The 26,437-nt window shown below is 36.7% G+C and overlaps 2 protein-coding genes across 2 annotated transcripts in view; both read right to left on the reverse strand.

Moving 5' to 3' along the window:
* Positions 1 to 4,395, reverse strand: part of VTA1 (vesicle trafficking 1) — a 64,247-nt gene extending 59,852 nt beyond the window's left edge. The window contains exon 1 of the mRNA XM_004752732.3: positions 4,230 to 4,395. Within this exon, the coding sequence (XP_004752789.1) occupies positions 4,230 to 4,341 (112 nt within the window). The 5' untranslated portion in view covers positions 4,342 to 4,395. The remainder of the gene's footprint in view (positions 1 to 4,229) is intronic.
* Positions 4,396 to 13,782: 9,387 nt separating this feature from the next.
* GJE1 (gap junction protein epsilon 1) lies at positions 13,783 to 15,594 on the reverse strand. Its single transcript, XM_045066222.1, has 3 exons — positions 15,556 to 15,594; positions 14,680 to 14,862; positions 13,783 to 14,178 (listed from the first exon to the last, which is right to left on the reverse strand). The coding sequence occupies exons 1-3, from the start codon at positions 15,592 to 15,594 to the stop codon at positions 13,783 to 13,785; spliced, it is 618 nt and encodes a 205-aa protein (XP_044922157.1).
* Positions 15,595 to 26,437: the final 10,843 nt, after the last annotated feature.

Raw genomic sequence — 26,437 nt, forward strand, 5'->3', positions numbered from 1 at the left:
TCCTTAGAGTTATTCATTTTCTCAATTTTGTGAAGCAATACAAAAAAAATCTTACAGATTCATCATTTTCTTTCATGACATTGGGACAGGATTATTCTAAGACACTGACAGGATTAGGAAAACTGAAATACTGTTCATTTCAACATCCTCTGGCAAACAAAACAAAACAAAGCAAAACAAAACAAAAACACTTGAAACCAATTTAAACTTATTTCTCTTATCACTTGTTTTAAATGTATTTCTCAAAAAACAAAATACCTCAGAGCTGATGATTACACTCATTTAATTTGAGAATGTCTACCACAGAATATTGATGGCAAAACCTGCTGTTAATGGCAAACCAGCCAGTCAGTGGAGGCTTACTTTCTCAGAAAAATATCACATAGTTTTCCAATTTGAATAAATATGTTAAGCCATGTCTGCTTTCACCTCATTTCATCTGAATTCTAATTCCAAAATTTCAGTAAGCCACAGATCCTTAAGTCACTTGGATGAAACAAGGCCCTACCCACTTCAGCATTTCTCTTAGATCAGGAATGATATTCTTTAAAATAATGAATACATAATGTAAAGGTTAGATCATTTCATAACTCTTACGTTTAGGGAATTCAGAACAATGCAACACAGCCTGGTTTTAACATGAGGCTCTACCCTCAACAGATACATTTGTAAGTGTAAGAGACTTTGGAAAAAACCTTTTCCAATGTGGTTCTTCCAAGTCCTCCTCCCCACAGTTAAACCTTCTCATACTCTCTTGTACAGGACTCTGGTCCCAAACTGTTCCTCTCTACCCTTCTGGATAAAATCCCAAATGATCAAACAATGGCTACTAATATCTAAGGACAATTCCTTTTCTTCCCTTTTATAAAATGTTCTGTCTCGTTCCCCAAATTAGAATGTTGCTTTGACATCCTTTCCCATGCCCTGTATTTTCAAATAAAGGTCTATTCTTGGCTCCAATTTTCTTCCATATAAAACAGGAAAGGAAAGGATGCTCTCCTTAATACCTTAATTAACAGAGACTTCACTACACCATTAATTTGAATTGTCCCTTTTTTCTGGACACCCTGGAAGGTTTTCCACACTCCTTCCCAGGGCAGTATGTCATAAAAAATACTCATGATACATGAGAGCATGCTTTTCTTCTTTAAAGTTGAAGAGCATTTGTGAACAGGATGTGGGAAAAGAGAAGTAGCATACTACTTTGCTATCCTGATAAAAGGAGCTTTGTCAGAGAAGAAACAGAAGTTGAGAATTGCGGAGGTAATTCCTGTAGAATTCCTTCATACTGAGGTTTGAAGAACACTGGTTGGTACATGTAGAGCACGAATCATAACAAGTTACCATGAGCGGTCTTCTGTTATACAACAGAAATCAGACCCACACATATGGCAGTTACAGGAATTATGAGAGAGCAAATTTAAACAAACTTTTTAAAGCATTTAAAGAAATAAGAGTATTTAAGAAATATAGTAACAAAAGACTATCAGAAATGGCTACGCTGATTTAAAAACAACAAAAAAAGAAAACATCCAGAAATAAAAAAGGGAAACAGAAACTCAATAAATGAGTGATACAAAAGGATATGTGGAGATGAACACAGACCTAAAGAAATTATACAGAATGTAGCACAGAGAGACAAAGGGATGCAAACTATGAAAACACTGAGATAAATAAAGGAGAAAAGTCCAACAAGTCTAATCAAAATTTCAGTAGAGGATACTTAAACAGATTTAATAGTAGAGAATTCTCCAGAATTTATGAAAGACACCCATCTGTAAATCCAGGAAGCCAAAGTCAATCCTAAAGAAGGCAGATGAAAAGAAATCAAGTCCTAGAAAATCAGAACATAAATTACAAGAGTGATAAATTGGCTATAGTTTAAAATTAAGAACTTTTGAATACCAAAGGACTTCATGAATAGAGTGAAAAATCAAACTATGAACTTGGAGAAGACATTTGCCATGCATGTAACAAAGGAGTATTATCTTAAAGAAAAGACAAGCACTGAAATAAAAAAAAATGGACAAAAGCAATAAATAGGTATTTCAAAGGGGAATCACAAATGGTAATTAACATATGAAAAGATGCTCAACCTCATTAAGACTCAGTGAATTGCAAATTTAGCTTCAATTTCATGCTCACCAGATTGGCAAAAATTAAAAAGTCTAATAACTTCAAATATGGTGGGTACCTTGGTGTTCATTTTATTATTCCTTAAGCTGTATAAACACATTGTATGTGTTATTTAATATGTTTTATAACAAAAAATATTTTATAAGTACCACTGAATTTAGCAATGAACATGTTTGTCTATGGCCCTGCAGAGAGCAGTTTCAGTGAAATAAAGGGGATGAAAAGCAGGCTGCAATGAGCTGAAAAGGCTCTATGTGATAGGAAGGTAAAGACAACACAAACAACTATTAAGAGCTTAAATTTCAGGTTAGTCTCACAGTGAGAGCTTTTTTAAAATTTAATTTTTTAAATAAAGGAAACTGGGGCAAATTTAAAAAGAAATAGCAGAAGGAAGAGGACGATGACACAGAAAATAAAAGCCCCTGGCTATTATATACAAAGGTATATAATACGGAGCTTATGAATAGCAGTTAGTTTTAGACAGGAATAAGGGTTCCAACTTCACTGTTATAAAAAAGTACCTTTTTGACCTTATCAAATCACGTTTCTCATCCCTCTAACCATTCCAGTTACAATGGGCTCCTTGATCCTCCTTCAAGCAAGCCCCTGCCTCATGACTTCTGCATATGTTACTCCCTCTATTTAGAATACTCTTTTCCAAAGATGCAAAGCCTGCCTTTCACTCCTTTCAAGTCTTTGCTCAGATATGAACTCAGTGAAGTATTCCGAGTACCTTAAAAGTGGAATCCCCTCCTCATCCCCGTCTACTCTATTCCTAGTACTCCTTGTTCTTTTTCCCTGCTTTATTTTTCTTCAAAACCTTCTAATATTCCATATAATATGCTCATTTTATTGTTTAATCCCCTCTTCCCCACTTGTCTACAAGCTCCATGAACTAGAGCCACAGCACCTGGTAATGCTTGATACACAGGAAGAAACTCAATAAATACAAGGTGAATAAATGATTAATAGTCCCTACTCGAGGAACTGGAAGAACATATATAATGAAAACAATACTGTATGACTTGAACAAAATGAAGCAGAGCCTAGAGAGTAATCAACATACTGCCTACAGAAGAGATTACATTGGAGTTAGATCTTGAATCATGAGTTTGCGAAGTGGAAAAAAAAAAAAAGACAGACATTCCAAGGAACTAAAAACATGGAGGTTTAAAAGGGCCTTGTACACCTGAGAAATGAAAATGGGGTTCTAGAGTAGGACAGGGAAGACAGCAGACCAGATTTTAGCGAGCCTTACAATGTTCACAGCCTTATAATGTTCACATTATACCGAGTTTTTCCAACGCTAAAAACCCTTTACAGAAGATTATAGTTGCTTGGTCACTCTTTTTATTGGCGGTCAAGTTTAAAGTTTAAAGTTTACATAGAACTACTGCAAAGAAAAAAATCTGAACAACCTAATCTGTTCTCCAACTGCAGACTGTATGTCACAATCAAACACAGTATTCCTACGAATTGTCTCAAACCCAAGTATTATTCAAAAAAGTCAAGACAAAAAATTCTCATTGGTGGGAAAATGGCCAAATTCAAGGGCTACTTGAATTCAAAGACTACTCGTCTCCATTTCACCATTTATGAGTTTTTTAATGGGCTGGCCTGTTGTCATACTTAACCTGCACTTATTACTATGTTTTCAATTAGTCTACCTTCCTTCTGTCCACATCCTTACTGTCCTTGGGACACAGCTTCGTTTTAGCTCCCACACACGTTACTTAACCATCCAGGTTATTTTCGATACAGGAGACAATCCTGAGTACACACACAACACCTTAAGACAGTGTGTTAGCTCAAGTGCCCAGGTAGCCAGTTTAGGAATACTTATGCACAAGACTAAAAAGGTGGCAAACACCAACTTCTAAGTTTTGCCTCTCTGGGGCCTGCGGCAGGGGAGGAGGGGGAGCACGTGAGACCGGGGAAACCGTGAAAAGGGCGGGGCTCCACTTGTTCCCAGGGAAGGCCAGAGGTCAAAGCTCAGGTCTTAAGCTGAAGGGGCGGGGCCTGCCTTAAAAACCAAGGGGTGGTGTGTGGGTTCTGGAGGATAAAGAGGGACACGGCGACTCGGAAAGACTCACAGTAATAAGCCACCACAGGGTCCCGCTTGTCATGTTCCTGAGCCGTCCTCAGATGATGCTGTATGCTCTTAAACTGGGGGGGGAGTGGGGGCAGCGGAGCAAGCGCGGCCATCTCTATTCCAGGAATCACCACTTCCTACTCGCGCGCCACCGACACTTCCGCTTCCCGTCTGGCAGGTCGCGCGCACGAACGCAAACGACAAGTCCCGCCCACTCTCCCGTTGCTCAGCGACAGCAAGTCAACTACGGACTCCCAACAGGGACAACCTCAGAGTACCTCGCTCTTGGTGGTTGGAACCCAGAGAAGGCTAAGCCGCTCCGCGGTTGTGCGGCTTGTGGCACCAGCGCCCTCTGCTGGCTGCGGGTGGGAGGGAAAAGAGTTTTCGTTTTGTTTTACCTTGTCGCGTCCCTCCTGCCTTTTTTCCTTTTCTCCTTCCCTCCTTCCGTCGGTCCTTCCCTCCTTCTTTCCTTCCTCCCTTCCTTCTTCTTTCCCAATACAGAAGGTAGGAAGGGGAAAGCAAGAAGAGAATAATGTTTGTTGACTGGGAGAAAGGGTAAAGGCGTGAATTGCCTTTAGTATCGTTCAGAAATTATCACTTCCAGTTTCTCAGATTATCTTAATAGTGTCCTTAGAAGCTTTTCTGATTTTAGAAACTTTAAATTTAACTACTGTGAGCATGAGAGGTAATTGAGTTCTTCTGTATTGACACATTGGGTAAAATAGCCAGACTCTTTTCAACTTAAATACCAGGCACATTAAGCTTAAAGAAAATTGAATTTTTCTTGTGAACTGGTGAATGAATAATCTGAAGATCATTTATTTCTGGAGAATGATCAATAATTTGCCAAATATATTGACTCATACCATTGTCAGCATCAACTTTTCCTTCTACCATCAGTGACTTCCATTCTTTTTCTCTCTTCTCCATCCCATTCTGTCGTTTTCCAGGACTTTACACTTTATTGTCCAATAACCTTCATCTTTATTGCTTTTTTTTCTCAGCTCCCAGGTTTGAGGGTTCATCTTAAAACTAGCTTTCATTGAAATCACACCATCTCCAAGGAAAAAGATCTGAACCTCTGAAATTTGTCATGCCTGCTATTCTCTCATCACCAAACCATCTTCCCCACTCCCCCACCCCTGCAGAAACTGCTCTGTGTCCTCATTATTACCCCCTACTCCACATCCTTTGTCCGTTTCTTCTTGCAGAGTACATTACCTTACTGGGTCTGCCTTTTTTTTTTTTTTTTTTTTTTTTTAACCCGACAAGAAACTGAGTTCTGTATTCTCCCCAATCTCAGTAACATTCACTACCACTTGACAATGTATGTGTTATAGACTGAATATTTGGGTCTCCTTAAAATTCGTATGTTGAAACTTAATGCCCAATGTGATGGTATTAGGAGGTAGAGTTTCTGAGAGGTGATGAAGGCAGAGCCTTTATAAATGGGATTAATAGCTTTATAAAAGAGACCCCAGAGAGCTATCTTGGCCTTCTCCGACGTGAGGAGGATAAGATACAAAAGCAACATTCTGCAACCTACAAGAGCGGTCCTCACTAGAACCTGACCATGCTGGACCCCAGATCTTCCAGTCAGAAGAGTTGGATTGGTAGAGGAACTAAAGCAGAGTGGGTTAACCATAAATGCCATCTGTTTGTCCTTATGACTTCTCATTTATTCTTTTCCTATTCTTGATTGTCAACTGTGGTTATTCTTCACCTAAGTTCACCTAAGAAGTTGTTGTTGTTGTTTCCAAAGACATATCTAGATCTCACTCCCAGGCACCCCAATGTAAATGTCCTGGGTTGGAGCCTAAATAGCAGTATTTTTAAAAGGGCTTCAGGAAGTTTTAATGATTGAGGACCAGTGCCCCAGTGAATCATCAATATGTGGGTGATATTTCAAGCCTTGTCCTCTCTCTTTAAGCTAGACTCTCTAATTTTTTTTTTTTTACAGGATAGTAGTGTAAATAGTTTATTTGCTCATATGTCATGAAAAGACCAGAAAAGTAACATGAATTGCTTTTTTACAAAACATTTCTAATATTGCTAAGAAGGCAAGCCCATTAATAAGCAGAAAAGAACATGCCAACATTATTGTCTATTTGTTGATTAATAAATAGGGAACTATTTTAATATATGCTTTTTAGTATTAAGCTTTGGAAAGCAGCCGCCTGTCAAAAAGAGCCAACTACTTGTGTTGTATCATGGTCAAATTGTTTTTTTCATCAAAATCAATGTTAACAGACAAAATCTTGGCATGTTCTTTTTAAAGTACACATTTATGAAAATGTGCTAGCAGGTGGCAGTTTTAAAAGTAATTTTTTGTAAATAGGTATGCTAAAGTGAAATGTGGTAACTGATCCCTAAACTGTCCTTGTAGTTAAATATATATATTAAAAAAACTATAAGTTAAAATAACATTCAGATTGTATAGCACAGGCTGATGCATTTTTAAACAATATTTACAATATTACCCAGAGGGTTAGGTGGAAATTAAAGTGTAAAAACCATAAAAAACTGCACCAATTTTATAGCAAAATATCTGTACATTTAAAAAGAGATCATATAACTACACATTATCCAAGGAAAATGGGACCTTCACCAAGGGGTTCACATAAGCACAACATAAAATAAGAAATTCAGTGGTTAAATACTATACAATAAACTTTACAATTAATATATTAATGTACCAAGAAGTAAGCCAGAAGCAGAGTGTATAATATGTAAAGTACATATTATACATATTATTCCTTGATCAGAACCTGCAATTCCTGCTATTGAGATTAAAGTCATGAGATATAAATTGTTTTACCCCACCTCTGCTACAACAAAGTAATAATAACTAGCTGGCGTTTGCTGAGCTTTCTGTTATGAATCATGTATGTTTCTAGGGACTTAGCATAAACTCATTTAATCTTTACCACACCCTATGAAGAACATATTATCACTTTCATTATCTTATAGAAAAGAAAAATGGAGCACTTAGGCATTACGTAACTTGCAGCAGATCACAGCCCCCAAATATGAGTGTTTGATACTAAAATCCATATGCTTTGGTTTCAGATCCTGTGGAATCTAACCACGTAATGTCTCTCTATGCCAATATATCCTTGTATTTTATGTTTTTCCTATTGAATGGTCCTATGTCTGAAAATTATGTGTTCTATTTCTAGTAAAGGCTCTACCTTCCTGTTATTCTCCAGATCTCTCCCTTTGGGACTGGAGATTTTTCAGGTCTCTTTCTCTTTTGCATGTGTTCTAGGAGGAAAGGGACAAAATAAGCAAGTAAGTGAAATGGATTTTATGCCATCTGCTAAGACATGCTCTCTTCTTTCCAAGTACTGTACTCCCGTCGTGAAAGGACTATTGATATGGGGAAGAAAAGTAACAGGGACTGTTAGCATAACAGCAAATTAAAATTATGGTGTGAAAGAAAATAAATATTAATAACATGTGATTGTTTCTTCTTCTTGATGTTTTATAATGAAGAAGTTACTATGAAGGAAGACCTAACCTCTCCTCCATCGAGCTCCGAAGAGTTGCTAAAGGATTTCACATCCCCCTCCAGGTTGGGGCTTAAATCTTGGCTAGTTAGGGGAGGGCATAGGTGGAATTAACCAGTCAAGCTCCCTGGCCTGGCATTTTCTTTGTGGGAAGGCTTTTGGTTTTAAATATTTTATTTATTTATTTATTTGACAGAGATCACAAGTAGGCAGAGAGGCAGGCAGAGAGAGAAAGGGAAAGCAGGCTCTGTGCTGAGCAGAGAGCCGGATACGAGGCTTAATCCCAGGACCCTGAGATCATGACCTGAGCTGAAGGCAGAGTCTTAACCCACTGAGCCACCCAGGCACCCCAGGCTTTTGATTTTAAGTGTTATTTTTTAAATAAATATAAAGATACTTTATTTCCTGTTTAATTGTTCAGTTTTTAGTAATATGTGCCTTTCTAGGAATGTGTTCATTTTATGTAAGTATCAAACTTATTGACATAACATTGTTCATGATGTTTCCTTATGAACATTTAAATACTCTGTTTTGATGTTCCTCTTTTTCATTTATGATCTGGGTCATTTTCTTTTTCCCTTTTATTATCCCAACCTGTCTAGTGAGAAATGTATTGGTTTTACTAATCTTTGCAAAGAAGCACTTTTTGTTTCCTTGATTTTTTTTTCTATTGTCTTTCAGTTTTCTACAGTTTCTTCAGTTTTCAGGTTTTGTGTTTTTTTCTCTCTCTCCTATTTAATTGATATTTAAACTATTTTTATAATTTCCTAAATTGAGAGTTTTAAGTAATCTTATAACTTAATTTTTACTAATAGAATATTTATTTATTTATTTATTTATTTATTCATTTTAAAGATTTTATTTATTTATTTGACAGAGAGAGAGAGATCACTCGTAGGCAGAGAGGCAGGCAGAGAGAGAGGGAAGCAGGCTCCCTGCCGAGCAGAGAGCCCGATGCGGGGCTCGATCCCAGGACCCTGGGATCATGACCTGACCCAAAGACAGAGGCTTAACCCACTGAGCCACCCAGGTGCCCCTCTAATAGAATATTTACAACTTCTAATATTGTTGATTACTCTTCTAGCTGCTTTCCACAAATTTTGAAAAACTGTGTTTGCATTAGTATTTGTTTATTGTAGTTTTCAATTTTCCACATAATATCTTCCTCGAACTATGGATTAATAGAATGATATTGCTAGTTTCTCAAATACTTGTGCATATTCCTGACCTGATATCTTATTTTTATTAACTTCTAGTTTAATTCCATTGTGACCAGCTCCCATACTCCATATGATTTCATTCCTTCAGACTTTCTTATGACCCAGCAAAGAGTCCCTCTTGGTGAATGTCCCACATGCACTTGAATAAAAATGTGTAATCTGCTGGTAAGGTGAAATGTTCTCTAAATATCAATAAGGGAAAGTCAGTTATTAGTAACGTGTAAGTACTCCCTCTCCTTTCTGATGTTTGTCAATTGATTAGTGAGAGAGAGGTGTTGAAATCTCTAATTGTAACTGAATTTATTTCTCTTTTGAATTTTGTCAGGTTTTGCCTAATATATTTTGTTGCTCTTTAACTGGTGACATAACATTTAGAATGTTTCCTAATGAAATTATCCTTTAATCATTATTAAATGTTTCTTTTATACCTGTCATTTTCCTTTGCCCTGAAATTTACTTGGGTTTCCTCATATTGTGGTGACTTCAGCTCTCTTGTGCTTTTGCATGATATATCCTTTTCCATTTTTTTCCATTATCTATTTGTAAAATATTTGAATGGTCTAAATAATAAATCTTTAAATATTCAAAAATATTTAAAGTGGTGTTCTTGTTAATTGGTCAGGCTTCTAAAAAAATGCATCCGGACAATCTTTGCTTTTGTTTAGGTGTGCAAAGACCTTTTATATTTATTGTTACTATTGTTATTTTTAGATTTAGATACTGCCTTGTTATTGCTTTCAATTTGTTCCATCATTTTTTGTTTCCTTTTTCTCTTTTTTGTCATCTTCTGGATTAATTTAATGTTAATTAACTAATTTTATGATTTTATTTAGCTTTTTTGGTTATCTTTTTAGCCCAAATATTGTTGTTTTGCTTTACCAGTTATCTTATAGATTAAAGTATATATCTTTAAATTATTACAGTATACTTCAGGTGATAACATACAACTTTACATGCAAGAATGTTATAATAGTATATTTCATACTTACTTTGATTCACCAAATTTGTCTATTTTATTATTATTTTCCTTTACTACTTTGTATTTATAGTTTATGTTTTTTATTTTTGTTTTTGAATTTATTAACTGTATTCTCTACCTTTATTCTTATTAGAGTATTTTTGTATTTTTTAGTTTTATTTTGAAGTTCTCTTTTACTTTTTAAACTACATTTACTATTTATTTTTAATAATAAATGTATTTTCAACTGTGAATTTTCTGTGTATTACAGACTTGGTCCTATATCATGGGTTTTAATATGTAGTATTCTGACTGCTATTCATTTATAAATACAGAAAAACTACAGTTTAAATTACCTTGTTTGATCCATGAGCTTTTTATGAAATATTGACAGTCTTAATAATTTTTACTATGTTTACATTTTGGATGGAAAAGTCAATTTTTATAAATATTTCATATTTACATTGCATAAATGCCATATTTATATATATCATTTATTATTCATGAGTATGTAGCTGTGCTAACAATCCTGATATAGTTACCAACAAAATGAAATCATAAAATAGCAGATCAGTAAGGAATTAAAAAGATTATCCAAACCAGCTTTCTCACCGGATCTGTATCTTTAACCATAAAAACCTGTACTGTTTGCTGAAAAGAAGCAGAGGTAAGCAGGGTTTCTATGGTGACTTAGAAATGCCATCATTGCCCGTCCAGCAAGGAGATAGAGTCCAGGGGCAAGGAGACTGTATCTTGCAGGACAAAGTATCTTGGGCAGGAGACCTGTAAAGCAAGAGAGCTCCAGAGATCTGTAAAGGGTATCCAACTGAATCCTGCTTGGTGTAACATCTTTAAATATCTTTTAAGGAAAAGAACTGTTGATAAGATTGAAAGAAACATTATCCAAGATGCACACATGATTGAGACTAGTTGCGTCACACAACAGCCAATGTAAAAAATCTCTTTACAAAGAGTCATAATTTGGGGGTGCTTGGGTGGCTCAGTTGTTAAGCATCTGCGTTTGGCTCAGGTCATGATCCCAGGGTCCTAGGACTGAGTCCCACATTGGGCTCCCTACTTGGTGGGAAGCCTGCTTCTCCCTCTACCCCTCCCCCTGCTTGTTTTCCCTCTCTCTCTCTCTCTCTCTCTCTCTGTCAAATAAATAATAAAATCTTTAAGAAACAACAACAGGGATGCCTGGGTGGCTCAGTGGGTTAAGCCTCAGCCTTTGGCTCAGGTCATGATCTCAGGTCCCACATTGAGCTCTCTGCTCAGCAGGGATCCTACTCCCCCCTGCTTCTCTCTCTGCCTGCTTGTGCCTGCCTCTCTCTCTCTCTGTGCCTGCTTGTGCCTCTTTGTCAAATAAATAAATAAAATCTTTAAAAAACAAAAATAAAAATAAACAACAACAACAAAAGAGTCATACTTTGACAAGGTACTGGAGGATGAATTAGAATAAGAATAAATTATTGTTTCTCTATGAGTGGGCAATGGTATTAAGAGGAAGCCTATTCGTTTTTGAGGGTCAAGGGAGAAAAAAAGATCTCCCCTGGGAAAAATCCCAAGAGACAAACCAGGAGAATGTCTTGTATTACTTCTCCCTTCTTTCTCTGAGAAATACAGACCTATTTCTTGCAGCTACAGCAATTTATATAGCAACCATGAGTGCAATAAACTGAGTGTTTATGTCCCCCCTAAAATTCATATTTTAGAATCCTAATACCTAATGTGATGGTATTAGAAGGTCAGAACTTTGGGAAGTGATTAGATCATGAGGGTAGGACCCCCTTGAATGGGATTAGTGCCCTGATAAAAGGAACTCCAGAGAGTTGCCTCACCTTCTTTCTACCATGTGAGGATTCAGGACAAGTCTATAACTCAGAAGAGGGATCTCACCCAAACTTGACTGTCCTGTGCTAAATAAATAAATAAATAAATAAAATCAACCAGCTTGAAGATAGAATTTTGAGAGTGGTGGAAAAGTAGCATTTCCAAAATATCAAAGGATCATCTGATAGAGTACTCAGAAAGGGTTTGCCTCAGTAAGAGCTACACTGGTTCCATCTAACAAAACTTAAAAGGAAGCTCAGAGGATCAACCATTTCCAAGAAAATGAATCATGCCCCCAGAATAAAGTTTAAGAATATTTATGGGAAGACAAAAATATCCTGCATCCAACAAAGTAAAACACACCTTGTCTGGCACCAAATAAAAAAATTACTTTTAAAGGTGCAGGAGAATAGATCCAAGATAAACATGTTTATGTTGATGGGAGGATTGGTGAAAGCAATACACAGACAATAAAAGATGTGCTATCTACAGAGAATTTGACAATAATAATAAAGGGGACTAATCATTGTTGCTGTTTCTTAGCACATAGGGCCAGTGATTCTAAACAAAGACAGTGAATAAATACTCCTTCTTTTCAGGGTGGGCTCTTCCCACAGTAAGCACTCTTTAAGATGCCACTGGACCACTCACTAAATATAAAGGTATTAAATCTTGGTTATTTTTGTCTAGGAACTCTTAGCATAGTACATGTTCAATAACAGATACTTATCTCTTTGTTGAATGAAAATAAGTTGGCTCTTCTCCTGTGCTTTGTACGTGGAAAAAGCCTCAACGATTTAAAATCCTGAATCTAGAATTCATGACATTAAACATAGGCTGAACAATGCTTAAGGAAAAATTTGAAAACCTCAGTATTTGACTGACTATACTCTCTTTGCTAATAAGGCGTCAGTATAAGGCAGTCATATATAAAGATTTTTTTTCTAAGATTTTAATTAATTTATTTGACAGACAGAGATCACAAGTAGTAGAGAGGTAGGTGGAGAAAGAGGAGGGGAAGCAGGCTCCCCGCTGAGCACAAAGCCAGATGCGGGGCTCGATCCCAGCACCCTGGGACCATATCTGAGCTGAAGGCAGAGGCTTTAACCCACTGAGCCACCCAGGCGCCCCCATATATAAAGATTTTAAATGATGTCATATAAAGGTGATTATTGGTAAGACAGATAGATTAAAAGAACACACTGAGCTGATATAAATTTCTCTGAAATTATTTCATAACACTTCAGGAAGTCTAACTTAATATAAATATAGTTTTCTAGTTCCATAATCTTGAACATAAAAGCTACAGTTATCAGGATATCTATAAGAGGTGTTTTCTTTATTTTCCAACAAGAAACAAGGAAACCATTCACAATATTTGCCATAGCATTTTAAATTTATTTGTTGGCTATATTACCATATCATTTAATGTTAAAATGGTCAGGAAAACAATATAATATTAAAAATGTAATTAATCCATTTCTTTAAGTTAGTGATCAAACTATAGAATGACTTTTAATAATTAATTTACAACTTTTGTGCTTAAACAAGTTACATTTTATATGAATGCAAATATAATTATACCCTCAAAGTTTAGCCAAAAGGGTTCAGCCTTTATATTTAGGAGATCTGAATTCTAATGTGGTTATATGACTTTGGGCATATACATTAACCTCTCTGAGACTCAATTCTCCACTTTGTGTAAAAGGGATAATAAAAGTTTCTCTTTCCACAAAATACTGTGATTATTTGAGATGTTTTGTGTGAGAGAACTCTGTAAAGATTTTATTTTAAAAAATTAACATTAGTTCTGCGTATATTTTCTAGTAGGTGACAAAATTAAGATAGAATGAAATGTTTGTTCAGGAATATCTGCCTCAGAACTTAGTATAATGTTTTATATTAGACATGAAGTTCAGACACACTGAGGTAAGTTTAAAATTATGTTTGAAATTGAGACACTCACTGAATAAGATGAACTGACTAAAAATGATTGGTAAAGAATTGTGGCATGACAGTAAGTAATTACCCTTCTCATCATTGTCTGATTAGAAAGCAAAATCTTCTAAATATGATCTCAAAAACTTCAGCAACACATAATACTACTGTAATCACAGTAAATGCATACATTGCAATGAGAAAAATGGTCTTCTCAAAGTGTTCCGGCACCATGCATTTTATAATAGTAAACTTTTTCCCAAGAGATCCAGCATCACACAAGTAAAGGGGTTTAACTTGGAATCCAAAGAGGTGAATCTGAAGCCAAAATGCTATCACCTCTAGACTGATTCTTAATAAAACAGAGAGGATATAAATCACAGTGTAGACAGGCTTTTGAAGAATGCATTCTTGGTTGATGCTTTTACATGCAGCATAAAGATGGAAAATAGCTCCAGGAACCAGGACAATCACTAGTTGTAACGCCCAGAACACCTAAAGTATGTCAGAAATATCTTAGTCAAATCAGTCCACCTATTACCAAAAACACATGAAAGAGACTGACTCTTAACAGAGGCAGACTTAACAATTCTAAGTTTCATAAGTCTTATGAGGAGTAAAAATAATATAAGGAAGATAGTGATGTTGACCATCTTTAATTACTAAGATGTAGTCCTATTTTGCTGTCATCACTACCAATTACAAATAATAATGAAGTATTTTATTTTAGTAGCTACCTAATTTCCATTTTCTGATTACAGGACTAGGGTATAATTATAACATCAATAGATAACAGAATTCTGGAGATGAAGGAAACTCTTGACCAACTCAAATTTACCTGAAACATAGAACAAGTTAGAGAACAAGTAATAATTCTAGAAATAATATCTGTCAGAATATTCTTCATCTTATTATGATTTTTTTTTTTTACATTTAAAAAGGAAACAGTTTTTATCTGGTGTAGAGGAAGGTTTATATGCACACAGAAAAACTTACTTGTGGAGTGATTGGCCTAAACTGATTATAACAGAAGAGATTTATTTCTCTTTTGTCTGGATCACAACTGAAGTGCAAAGCCTCATTCCCATAGACCGCAAAGCCTAACACGCCAAGGAAGAACATTCTTACTGATCCAAAGAAAAGGGTGTGGAATTGACCGATCACAGTTGGAGGCTTCACCTGTTAATGGTTTTAGGAGAGAAAGATGGTTTGAAAACAAACATTAAAGAAGTACATTTTAAAGGATGTTTTCATTATCACATTTTAAAATATTTAAGATTCATGAATTTTTGAAGCAAGATAGAATTTCAGACCTCATTAAGCCCCATGCAAATTCTGTATCATGAGCTTGCTCACCCCTTCGCACTCCAAAAATATGAAATGCTAACAGTCAAATAAAGACATGTTGCTGACCAAATGTATGATCTTGGAAATATTTAAAAAGCTCTAAATTCAATGACTGTCCTTCCTATCCTTGTAATCCTTTTGCAATAAAACCAAGAGAATCTTAGAATATCTAGGACCACTTTTAGAAAATTAGATAATAAATTTAATATTAAACTCATTAGTATGCACACTATCTCAACAACCAAATGATGTTTATTTAATTGTCATTACAGCTTATTTTCTACTTCTTAATTATCAGATTGAGAAGAGAGCGGCTACTTTAAAACACTAACAGCTGAATGTAGTTCCTGAATTATTCTAGTTATAGTTTTAAATTCAGAATATTCTGAAGCATACAGTTGATATTTATATTATTCTCCATATATGTAGAGATTCTTACTCATCAACACTTAATGCAAATCAGGTCAAAATACAAGACAGGACTCCAACAATGATTTTTCGTTTGTTTGTTTGTATAATACTTACACATCCTTCATAGAAGTTTTTGATGTAATTCAAAGACATGTCTCAGAAGTTGTTAGCCTGGCATCCCTGTGGGTTAATTCTTGACCCACATTGCCACTTCGTGTCTGCCAGAATCAAACTCATATTCTCTCATGACTCTTACAGCAGAAAACACTTACCACTGCAAATTTCTCTCCCCTCCTCCTTCCCCCCCCCCCCCTTTTTTTTTTTTTTTTTTTTTTCAGATCTCTGGGGCCCCAGTCAACTTTCCTATCTCTGTCCCAAAACAAAACAAAACAAAAACAAAGAAAAGCGGAGGGCATGTGGTCAATGTAATAATCCCTTGACTCACACTGTCAGCAGAGCCAGCCAGCCAGACAGGAGTGCTAGCAAAGCAAGAGGCCAGTCTAACAGGAGCTCTGAACCCTCAATGCCTCTCAATTACCTGAGAATCGCCTATATGTTAATAGGTGGATTTTTGTTTTTAAGATTTTATTTATTTATTTGACAGAGAGATCACAAGTAGGCAGGGAGGCAGGCAGAGAGAGAGAGGAGAAGCAGGGTCCCCTCCCCACTGAGCAAAGAGCCCGATGTGGGGCTTGATCCCCAGACTCTGAGATCATGACCTGGGCCAAAGGCAGAGGCTTTAACCCACTGAACTACCCAGGCGCCCCTAATCGGTGGATTTTTAAGCTTAGAGTTTTTTCCGAAATGTTTAGTGATCCTCCCCTCTGCCTCCATTTAGGTATGTCTGAAAAGAAAATTACATGGGAAATCTTCCTGATTCTTGTTTACTTTCATGGAATAGGATTAATTTCTGGGACATTTAAGAAACCATAACACAGGGGTGCCTGGGTGGCTCAGTGGGTTAAAGCCTCTGCCTTCGGCTCAGGTCATGATCTCAGGGTCCTGGGATCGAGCCCCGCATCGGGCTTTCTGCTCGGCAGGGAGCCTGCTTCCTCCTCTCTCTCTCTGCCTGCCTCTCTGCCTACTTGTGATCTCTCTCTCTCTCTGTGTCAAATAAATAAAAATCTAACAAACAAACAAACAAAAAAACCATAACACAGGTTATGATAACTATTACAGCACTGAATATTACTGATATATTGTAATATTTGTCTTTTTGCTGAATGCTTACCATGGACATGGAAAAACCTGCAGTTAGATCTCTTTTCTGAGTGAAAAGATAGAGTACTGCCAACCAGGATGAGACCAGGATCTGGCACAAATTATATGAACAATCCTGCCTTCTCTTCTGTCCCTCAGTAAATACACCAAGTGCTAGATATTGTTATGGGTGCTGGGATGAGCAGGAGCCAAAACAGACAAGGAGCTGCCTTCCAACTGTTCCATCTGTATAATATCTTCTACCCACCTGTGCTTCCATACAGACAATGGTGGGTCAAATCTGCTTATTCACCTGCCTTCCTCATCTTTGTTTTGTTTGTGATCTGTGAAAGCTGTAACTCTAGACAACTTCACTGCTTTCCTTAGCAAATGAAGTGACTGTATAACCCATGCAATTATAGCCAATGGGCAAGGGGCCATGGCCTTGTTGAATCGGGGTATTGTACTGGATAGGGGAAATATACGTGGACAATGTAATGATCGCTCAGAGCCACCGGATGAGAGAAATTGCTGTATATTCTCATCTTCACAGAAACAGAATTCCAGATTTGCTGTCTACTGATGCCTATGAAGCAGTATCCAAAAACCAAAACTATATTTTGTATGGGCGGAATTCTGCTTTGACTTCTATCATGTGCAATAATGGATGTGTTTGTTTAGACCATCAAACACTAGGGTCAAACATTTAAAATCATCAAAGTCTTCCTGTGTTTTTTCAGAGATGAACAAAATTAGCTTGAACCTTAATTGCATATGCAAATGGTAGAAACACAGTTTCATTTTCATTGTTGGGATCTATGGTGACCAAATAAATAATACTGCTCTTCCCCTTATAGCTTATGATCCAATCGAGCCATAAGACAAAAGTATAAAGCACATAGAGGCCAAAATGTCACCCTTATTATACTCTCATTACCATAAAGATTGTGCTGGAAGACGGATGTGGTTTATCTCCTCAAGAAAGTGTGATTCTTAGCCAGACACAGGTGCAGGCCTCATCAGTGCTGTATTCTAGCTGCCTTTCCCACATGAAGTGCCTTCCTGCCTCTCTAAGATTTATGCATGAGAAGAGCAGAACAAAACTGCTGATTTCTGTGGACAACTGTCTTCCAAAGGGAAAATGTTAAGAAGTAAATGATGAATGCTCAGTTTTACCTTCCAAATGTGAGGTCAACTCACCAGCTAAGACAGTGGCTGTAGTGACTCTGGTCTCACGTTTGGCAATTGATAGGACTATTAATTAGGATGACAACCTGAACTTCTTTACATGCTAAGAGCTGACAGTACTAGAAGCAGCAAAAGAGGGCAATCCCCAATGTGCAAGCATTATTTAGTCCTCGACTTGCTTCATGTTTACTAATGTTCCATTAGATACAGCAGGTTACACTGTCAGCCCAAATTCAAGAAATAGCTACTACCTGTCAATTGACCTGCAGCCAGATTGCAGAGGTATGGGTACAGAGATAGGAATAATTTGTGACTGATTTTATGTTCTACAACAATATGCCCTCTGATGACACATATTCATGTCTCTCCCACATATCTTCACCTCATTTCAGCATTGTAAAAGTCTCATCCAATCATAACATTAAGGTTGAAATCCAAGGTTTTGTGATTTGCATCACATGAAAATCTGAATGTGGCTGATATATGGCTCCTTAGGAGCCAGAATCTAAAGAAAGAAAAGCAAAAGTTCTCTTCCACACAACGTTAATGCACAATAGTGATACAGGGATAGAAGAACTCTGACACCTCCACTTGCAGTGTGGGAGAATAGGAGGCACACTGCTATTACTGGCCCATAGCAATTTTGAAATTTTGCATAGGACATAATGCCAGTTCTCCCTATTCTGAAGGCACTGAATATCCCTTGCTTAAGCCCTAGTACTACTTTTGAAATATGCTCCCCAGTCTATTGTACAGTACTTCTTGATCAAAGTGGTTTCCTGGTGCATTGTTGTCAAAGTCTGCGACTCCATCATCTGTGTTTTTAGCTGAAAACATCTAACCTTTTTCATTAAAAAATGGTTGCATTTGAACCGGAGTAACTTCCTTAGACTGCCTCCTGCTAGAAATGTGGAGGATCAGAAGGCTTTTTTACAGTTTGACTAATATTATCCATTTGATTGAAACTAGTAGTTGCTTTGCTTTTGTTTGTTTTGTTTTGTTTGTTGGTACAGCTCTCTTAATCACTTTTTTAGTTTCCAATGTACCAGTTTTAATGCACTTAGTTTGAAAAAGAGTTATACCCTCAATTATTTTTAAGAAAGGATAAAACGTCTCTGAGACCATGCTTTTAAAGATTTCTAGAAAACTTCTGTCTAATGAGATATTAATTAGTCATGTCTTAAATATTTTGAGGTTTATCCAAGAATTTTATAGTCATACTACTGATTTGATTTGTAGTCTTACATTAGGAATTTTTACTTGCCAGGGACACTAGAAATGAAAACAAAACAAAACAAAAAGAATTCCCAGGTAGCAAGTCCTGATCCCTCTATATTTTCCCCAAATTTGCCTGCAATTTCATCTCTAGGTCCCTTCACTAGGTCATTGTTCTCTTCTTATACCTTACTAAATGTGGCTAGGAAAAAAACCAAGCAAAACAAACAGACAAACAAAAATGTGGCTAGGAGTACCAACCTGTTACTTTTAGAGTTCTTTTTGGATTTCTTAGCCAAATCCAGATTTTCATTAGTATGTTTTTTTAATCTTTCATGTTATTTCAGGTGACTATTGTGCTGATTGTCTTCACATTATAAGAGTCACCATATTTCTGGCCTGCTACAGTTATTTTCTCAATGCTTTTCCAGCTTCTACTAAGAATTTCACATTGCTTTTCTTGCCTTTGGTAATAGTTTCTTTGTTCCTTTTTCCACTTTCTGCCTACTGAAGATGTTACTGCAATTTTAGGGTTTGTTCTTGTAGTGTCTGACCTTTTTTTTTTTTTAAGATTTTATTTATTTATTTGACAGGGAGAGAGAGAGCACAAGGAGGCAGAGAGGTAGGCAGAGGGAGTGTGGAGAGTAGGTTCCCTGTTGAGCAGAGAGCCCCACGTGGGTCTCAATCCCAGGACCCTGAGATCATGACCTGAGCTGAAGGCAGAGGCTTTAACCCACTGAGCCATCCAGGTGTCCCCTGTGTGACTTTTTGTTCCAATATTTTCAATATCTGTATCAGTTGAGACTTTTTTCATAGCAAGTCACTCTAAAATTTAATAGCCAAAATAAAAAGTATTTATTTCACTTGTGGTTTAGGAGACTATTTCACCCAGCCTGGACTGGTTTAGTAATTTCTACTGAGTTCTTGCATGCATATATGGTTAGTCAGCAGGTCAGCTGCCAGGTGGATTATCCAGGGTGACTTAACTCACATATCTGGAGGTTGGCAGACTTGACCCAGAGTGATTTGGGTGACTAAGGCACATGTCTCTTGTCTTTCTGAAGATTGGCCCAGACTTCTACTTGTGGTGGGGATTATAGAGTTTCCAAAACAGAGAGTTGAAAAGGCCAAAAGTGCAAGAACATGCCAAGCCTCTGCTTGCTTCAGAGTTACTAATGTCCCACCAGCCAAAGCAAGGCTCATGGCGATTCCAGCTTTTAGTAAGAAGATCTGAAGTTATATTCCAGTGACAGGGATGCGGGGAGGTAAAGAATGTATAGTGATTTTACAATCAACCCCATGACTGGGGGCATTAAGTGAGAAAGTACAATATTCAAGAATCTTGTTTGTTTCAAAATGCAATTTGGCAATCAAAGATATGTACATTCTTCCTAGAGAATCAATTATTGAAAACTAAAGTTTGGGGCCATGCTTGTATGCTGTCCACTGAGCCTTTCTTTCCTGATGTGAAAAGCATATGAGAAGAACTAGAGTAGATGGGAAAAAACTCTCTTATAATAATATATTAGCCTATGGGATGATTTCTATCTGCTATTAAGTATTTTAAAAAAATTATCTCCCCAGAGTTCTTACAACTCTGTGAGATATGTTCTTTTGCGTGTCTATTTTACAGGTCAAGCCCAGAGAGTGTAAGTAATCTACCCAAAGTTACAGTTAGTAGATGGCAAAACCAGAGGGTGAAAGATAGTGAATGAATTGCTTTTTGTTAACTGGTGAGCTGTAGGCACACGAGAATATTATTGGGGTGATTTTTAGGACCCTGAAACATGAGGAATTAAGGGAAAATAAGTCTGGGTTTCTTATTTTCTCCTGCAAAAATCTCAGGGGTTATTAGTTCTGTGAAGATTGGCCATTTTTGTATTTCCCTGGCCTGTTCTCAATGTGAAGAGGAAAAGCCAAGCAGAGAACTAACACAGTGTAATATGTGTCAAGGGAGTACTTGAGAAATGTGAATGACTCCCCAGAAATGATGTCAGCTAAATTTCTTTCTCATTTGGTATCCATGTGAGGAGGAAGAACATATGGGCTCTGGAATCAGAAAACCTGTTTGGACCCTTGTTTCACCACTCGGTTAGATTTGAGATCTCGGGAAAAGTATTTACCATCTCTGAGTGTCAGTTTCTCTAAATGGGGTTGATGGTAGTATTTACCTCACAGGGTTGTTGTATGAAGATTATTAAAAGTATTTGAGAAACCATTCCTCCTGTGTTTAATGAGACCCCGAATCATCTTTTTTTCTATTAAATTTTTTTAGTTATTCAGACTACAGAATGTTAATTATCCCTTTTAAGAAAGGAAGAGTCACTGCTTTCTTCAACCTAAAGAACGTTTGTATTGGCCACGAAGAACATTTTTGGGAAGAATGAATAACATGCAAATCCCACTTTTTAAAAAAATTTTGTTGAGGTATAACTGACATATAACATTATGTTGGTTTCAGGTGTACAATGTAATGCTTTGATATTTGTATATATTTCAATATGATTACCACAATAAATCTACTTAACATTTGTTACCATACATAGTTACAAAATTTTTTTTCTTGTGATAAGAACTTTTAAGATTTATTCTTTCAGTAACTTTGAAATATGTATGTTTATTTTCAATGTCTTTCCTCTGTCTCTGTTTGATCTTTTTTGGGAGGGTGTGTCTCTTCCTTTAGAGTCTACTAAGATGCCAAGACAAGTGGGACTGAAGCCCAGAGAAGCTTTGAGTAAATTTAATTACTAAAACATACCTCTGCTCTCCCAGCTCCAAAGATTTTAAAATGAACAGGTTACCTCCATCAATTTCCTGAGTAAATGGCCCTGAATTTGAAACTATAGCACCAGCTTGCTTGCTTAAACTTGCTTAAAGCTTTTCATTTTAGCAGAGGAGTGAAAACAGGTTCACATCTTTTTCTACTTCTACTGTTAATATTACTAGTGCTTTCACACACACATACACACCACACAAACAGATGCATACACAAATTGCTGACATTTATTGATTACTGCTATTTTCTGGCACTGCTCTAAACTATGGGAGTCATGTATAATCTTTTGCCAGATATTCTTGGAGTCCTAAAATTTCTGAGATTAAAAACATTGAAGACCTGTGTGGTCTAGCCCAGAAAGGGAAAAAACTCTAATTTTGCACACAACTCAAGATAGGACCCAAATGAAATAACTGTAGAAAAGCACTGGTCAGGATGGCTAACACGTAACAGCCCATAAATATTTTTCATTATTACTACTTACAATCTGCTCTAAATTAATACTTTAAATCGTCACAGGTTTTGCTTTAGAGCTATTCTTTTCTACGTATTTGTGCTTATTCATTTTCACTCAACCAGTAAATATTGCATACCTAGAATATCAGCTGCTATGTACATTGTTATGTGTTATGTGTGAGAATAATAGAGCCCCCGCCTTCATTGGGCTTATAGTATAGTAGAGCATGTGTGCTTGTGCATATATATATGCGTGTGTGTATATAAATGTATGTAATTGACGTGTATAGTGCTCAATATGTTTAAAATAAAGCATGATTTATGTTTAATCCTTCAAAGTATGGTCACAAACTACCTCGGCTTATTTCACATCTGGCAAACAAGGAGAAATAATCTCTTCATAAGTTTCTTCTCTAGCATCCTTTGAGTCTCAGAGTTTTGCATTGTGTTACAGTAATTTACTGTTCTCCTCATGAGATATCCAATGACTGTTGAATGGGATAAAATAGAGATCAATTTAGGTACTCCCAATAGTAGATTTCACAGAAGGACAGCTGAGATAAGGCAATCCGGACAGCTGCCTCAATTCATAAATCACAATCCTTAACCAATTCACATCTCACTGAAATCTCTGACCTGCCAAAATTGGGTTTGTCTTTCTGCATGAATAATTTATATTCTCTGGAATGGAACTGGGGATGCCTTAGTGGAAAGGGTCAATAACCAATCATGTTATTTTAGGCAAATGATTTAACTTGCTGGGTTGCATTTCCGTGTCTCTGAAAGGAATAGACTGGATTCCACAATCTGTAAATAATTTCACATATGGTTTTATGATTCTAAGTCTTATAGCCATACTTGGAGCTATTGTACTTGCTGTGAGAACTATTGTGAGTAATTTGTATGTTACCAGTAATTGCTTGACCTACTGGTTAAATTGAAAGCCTCATTTTTCTTCTTCATCAACAAATTTATACATTTCATATTTCCAATAGGCCTATATTGCACAGTTTCTAGGCATATAACACACATGCCTTATTTCTTTTTCAGATGCTCTAGCCATACAGTCAAGCCCCTGGAAGAATACAGTCTATAAGTCCAGGACACCTGAATTTGTGTCCTTTTCTACCATTATGGTTGTTGTTTACACATTTTGTGTTAACTGTACAAGTTTAGTTTTTCTAATTTTATAGTGTGGAAAATAACTCTTACCCAAAAGATGCTATAATTAATAAGAGAATATATGAAGTAATTTCTAGCACAATGTCTGACACATAGTTGATTTCCCAATAAATACCATTTTTGCTCTTGTGATGGAGACTAGACTCATTGTATCAAACTTGACAGGAAGTATATCAAATAGGTAAAAATTTGGGTTCTTGAATCAGTGAACGTAGAATTTGAATCACAGCTTGCGATGAAAATGCCTCAGGAAAACTAGCTAACGACTCAAAACCTCATTCTCCTCAGCCACTGGGATTTGTAGAGTTCTCTGGATCATGGATTTGTTTTCAACAAATTTGGGGGAAAAAGTCAGCCATTATCTCTTTAAACATTTTTTTGTCCTTTTCTCCTCTTTTTCTGGGACTCCAATTACTTAGATGCTAGAGTGTTTAATATGGTATCTGATCCTTTCTCTGAATGCTGCTTCTCATTGTAAATAGTTATTATGTTAATGTCACTGATATTGTCTTCTACAGAGTCTCAACTGAAGTTAATCCTGCCCAGGACATCTGGGATACTGTATATTTCTATCTAGGACAAGGGTCAATGAACTGTAGCACCTGGATCAGCCACCGTTTTTGTAAAATAAAGTTTTATTGCAACATGGTCATGCCCATTCATTTATATATTGTCTGTGGTTGCTTTTGTGTTACAAGATCATAGTAGTTGCAACAGAAATCACATGGCCCATAAATCTAAAATATTTACCCTCTGGCCATGTAAGAAAAAAACATGCCAACCTTTCTAGGGCCAATCCTGCTCTAGAAGTTGAATGTGGGTCTTTTAAAAATTTTATTGATTAATGGATTGATTTTATTTATTTGAGAGAGAGAGAGAGCACAAACAGGGGGAGGGAAGAGGGAAAAGCAGACCCCACTGAGCAGGGAGTCTGGCTTAGGGCTCCATCTCAGGACCCCAACTTCATGACCTGAGTAGAAAGCAGCTGCTTAACTGATTCAGCCACCCCGACACCCCTTACCCCCCACCTTTTTTAAGATTTGAGTCTTTTTTTAATCTTCCATTTCTCAAATAATAATGTTAATATTTTTCTGTATCATTTTAAAGGTAGATGGGAGATATATATATATATATGTATATATATATATTTTTTTTTTAAGATTTTATTTATTTATTTGACAGAGAGAGATCACAAGTAGGCAGAGAGGCAGGCAGAGAGAGAGAGAGGAGGAAGCAGGCTCCCTGCTGAGCAGAGAGCCCCACACGGGACTCAATCCCAGGACCCTGAGATCATGACCTGAGCCGAAGGCAGCGGCTTAACCCACTGAGCCACCCAGGCGCCCGATGAGATATATTTTAATGGCTGTTTTGTGTCCTTGTTTGTCTATTCTAATGATCAATTTTTTTCCTCATTATGGTTTATAAGTTCCTGTTTTTTGTATGCCTCTTAATTTTTAAATGAATTGCTGACATTTTGTTGGTTGCTATATTTTATTGATTTCCTTTCAATGGTGTTAGAATTTGTCCTGGCATGCAGGTAGGTTACTCAGATCAGCTGGATACCTTTCAGGCTTGATTTTAGCCTGTTAAGATGGGTTGGGGTTAGCTTGCAGTCGGGCATATTTAGACTCACAACTAAAGAAGTATGTATGTATCCTGTGCATTCTACAGGATACACATTGCATTAAAAGTCTTTCCATGCTGGGTGTGGAAACACAAACTATTCTCAACTCAGTTTGCACTTCAACTGTTGATGGGTGGTTTCTCTGAACTTGGGAAGTTTCATCTATGCATGAACAGATTTGTACTCAGTCAAAGCCTCAAATGGACCCCCCTCTAGAGTTCTCTGTTTAGCTCCTGGCTCTACAGTACTCTGCCCTCCAAATTCTAGCCATCTTTGTCTCTTCAAACACTGATTTTTTATTCCTCCATTCAGTGAGGCCACTGAACGATGTTAGGGTTTCCATTTTCTGAACTTGGGGGAGAGGGATCACTGAGTGACCTCTAGGGTATAAGCTGGGCTTGCGTGTTTTATCTCTCTCCTCTCGGTGACTTCAATCTGTGCTGATTGTTTTCCAATTTTTCTGAATTTTGCAATGATTGGTACTTTTTTCGGGGTCCAGTTTTCTTGTTGTTTAAAGCAGAAAACAGAAAAAAAAATCCAATTTGTATCACTTTATTTCTACCATAAAACAAAAGCCCTTAAACCTAGTTTCATTGTTCTCAATAATGTTTTAAAGAGTAAAGATCATGGGATCTCTGAGTAAATATAATTTCAATTTTGCAGTATTTGTAATATAGTAGATCTTATTTACACTTAAAATTAAGAAGTCAACAGAATTCTATCCAAGTGTCTAGTAGTATAGGGTCAGCAATAAGTCAGGCTGTGTTGATAGTTTAGTACAGTTGCTTAGAATGAAGGAGTCTGCAATGCTTCATTTCAAGTTCTGTGACTGACCAGTTCTGTCATATTAGATCCGTTTCTGTTTTTTATCCTGGGTTTCAAATTCCCATCTATAACAAAAAAATAAATAAAACACACCACATAGCTTTGCTGTTAGGATTGAATGCCATAGATTATTTATTTAACATGATATCTAGCATTGTAAGTTCCAAATTAACATAAACATTATTGTGCCGTTGTTGATGATTGTTTTTGAGAAGTTGTTCTTTTGTTGTACTGAAGATGAGTCTGCAAGACTTTAAGTGCCCTCCATGCTAGAGTCCTTGGAAATTCTTGGCACTTTACCATTTGTATGAAAGTAGACCAATGAATTCAGCAGCAACTGACTGCTCTTAGGGCACCAGCCAAAGCCATCCATGAATTGGCTTGACTTAGAAGGTTAAGCCTGATAAGGTCTTCTTATTTAGATGGGGCTAGCCTGATGCAGTCACATCTCCCTTTGTGGTGTGATAAAGGCTATGGTGCTTTTCCTACATACCAACCCCTGGCTGCTAGGAATTTTGGCTGCTGGCAAT

Source organism: Mustela putorius, unplaced genomic scaffold (assembly GCF_011764305.1).
Source record: "Mustela putorius furo isolate JIRA1106 unplaced genomic scaffold, ASM1176430v1.1 tig00003863_pilon_pilon_pilon, whole genome shotgun sequence".
NCBI classification, from domain to species: Eukaryota; Metazoa; Chordata; class Mammalia; order Carnivora; family Mustelidae; genus Mustela; species Mustela putorius.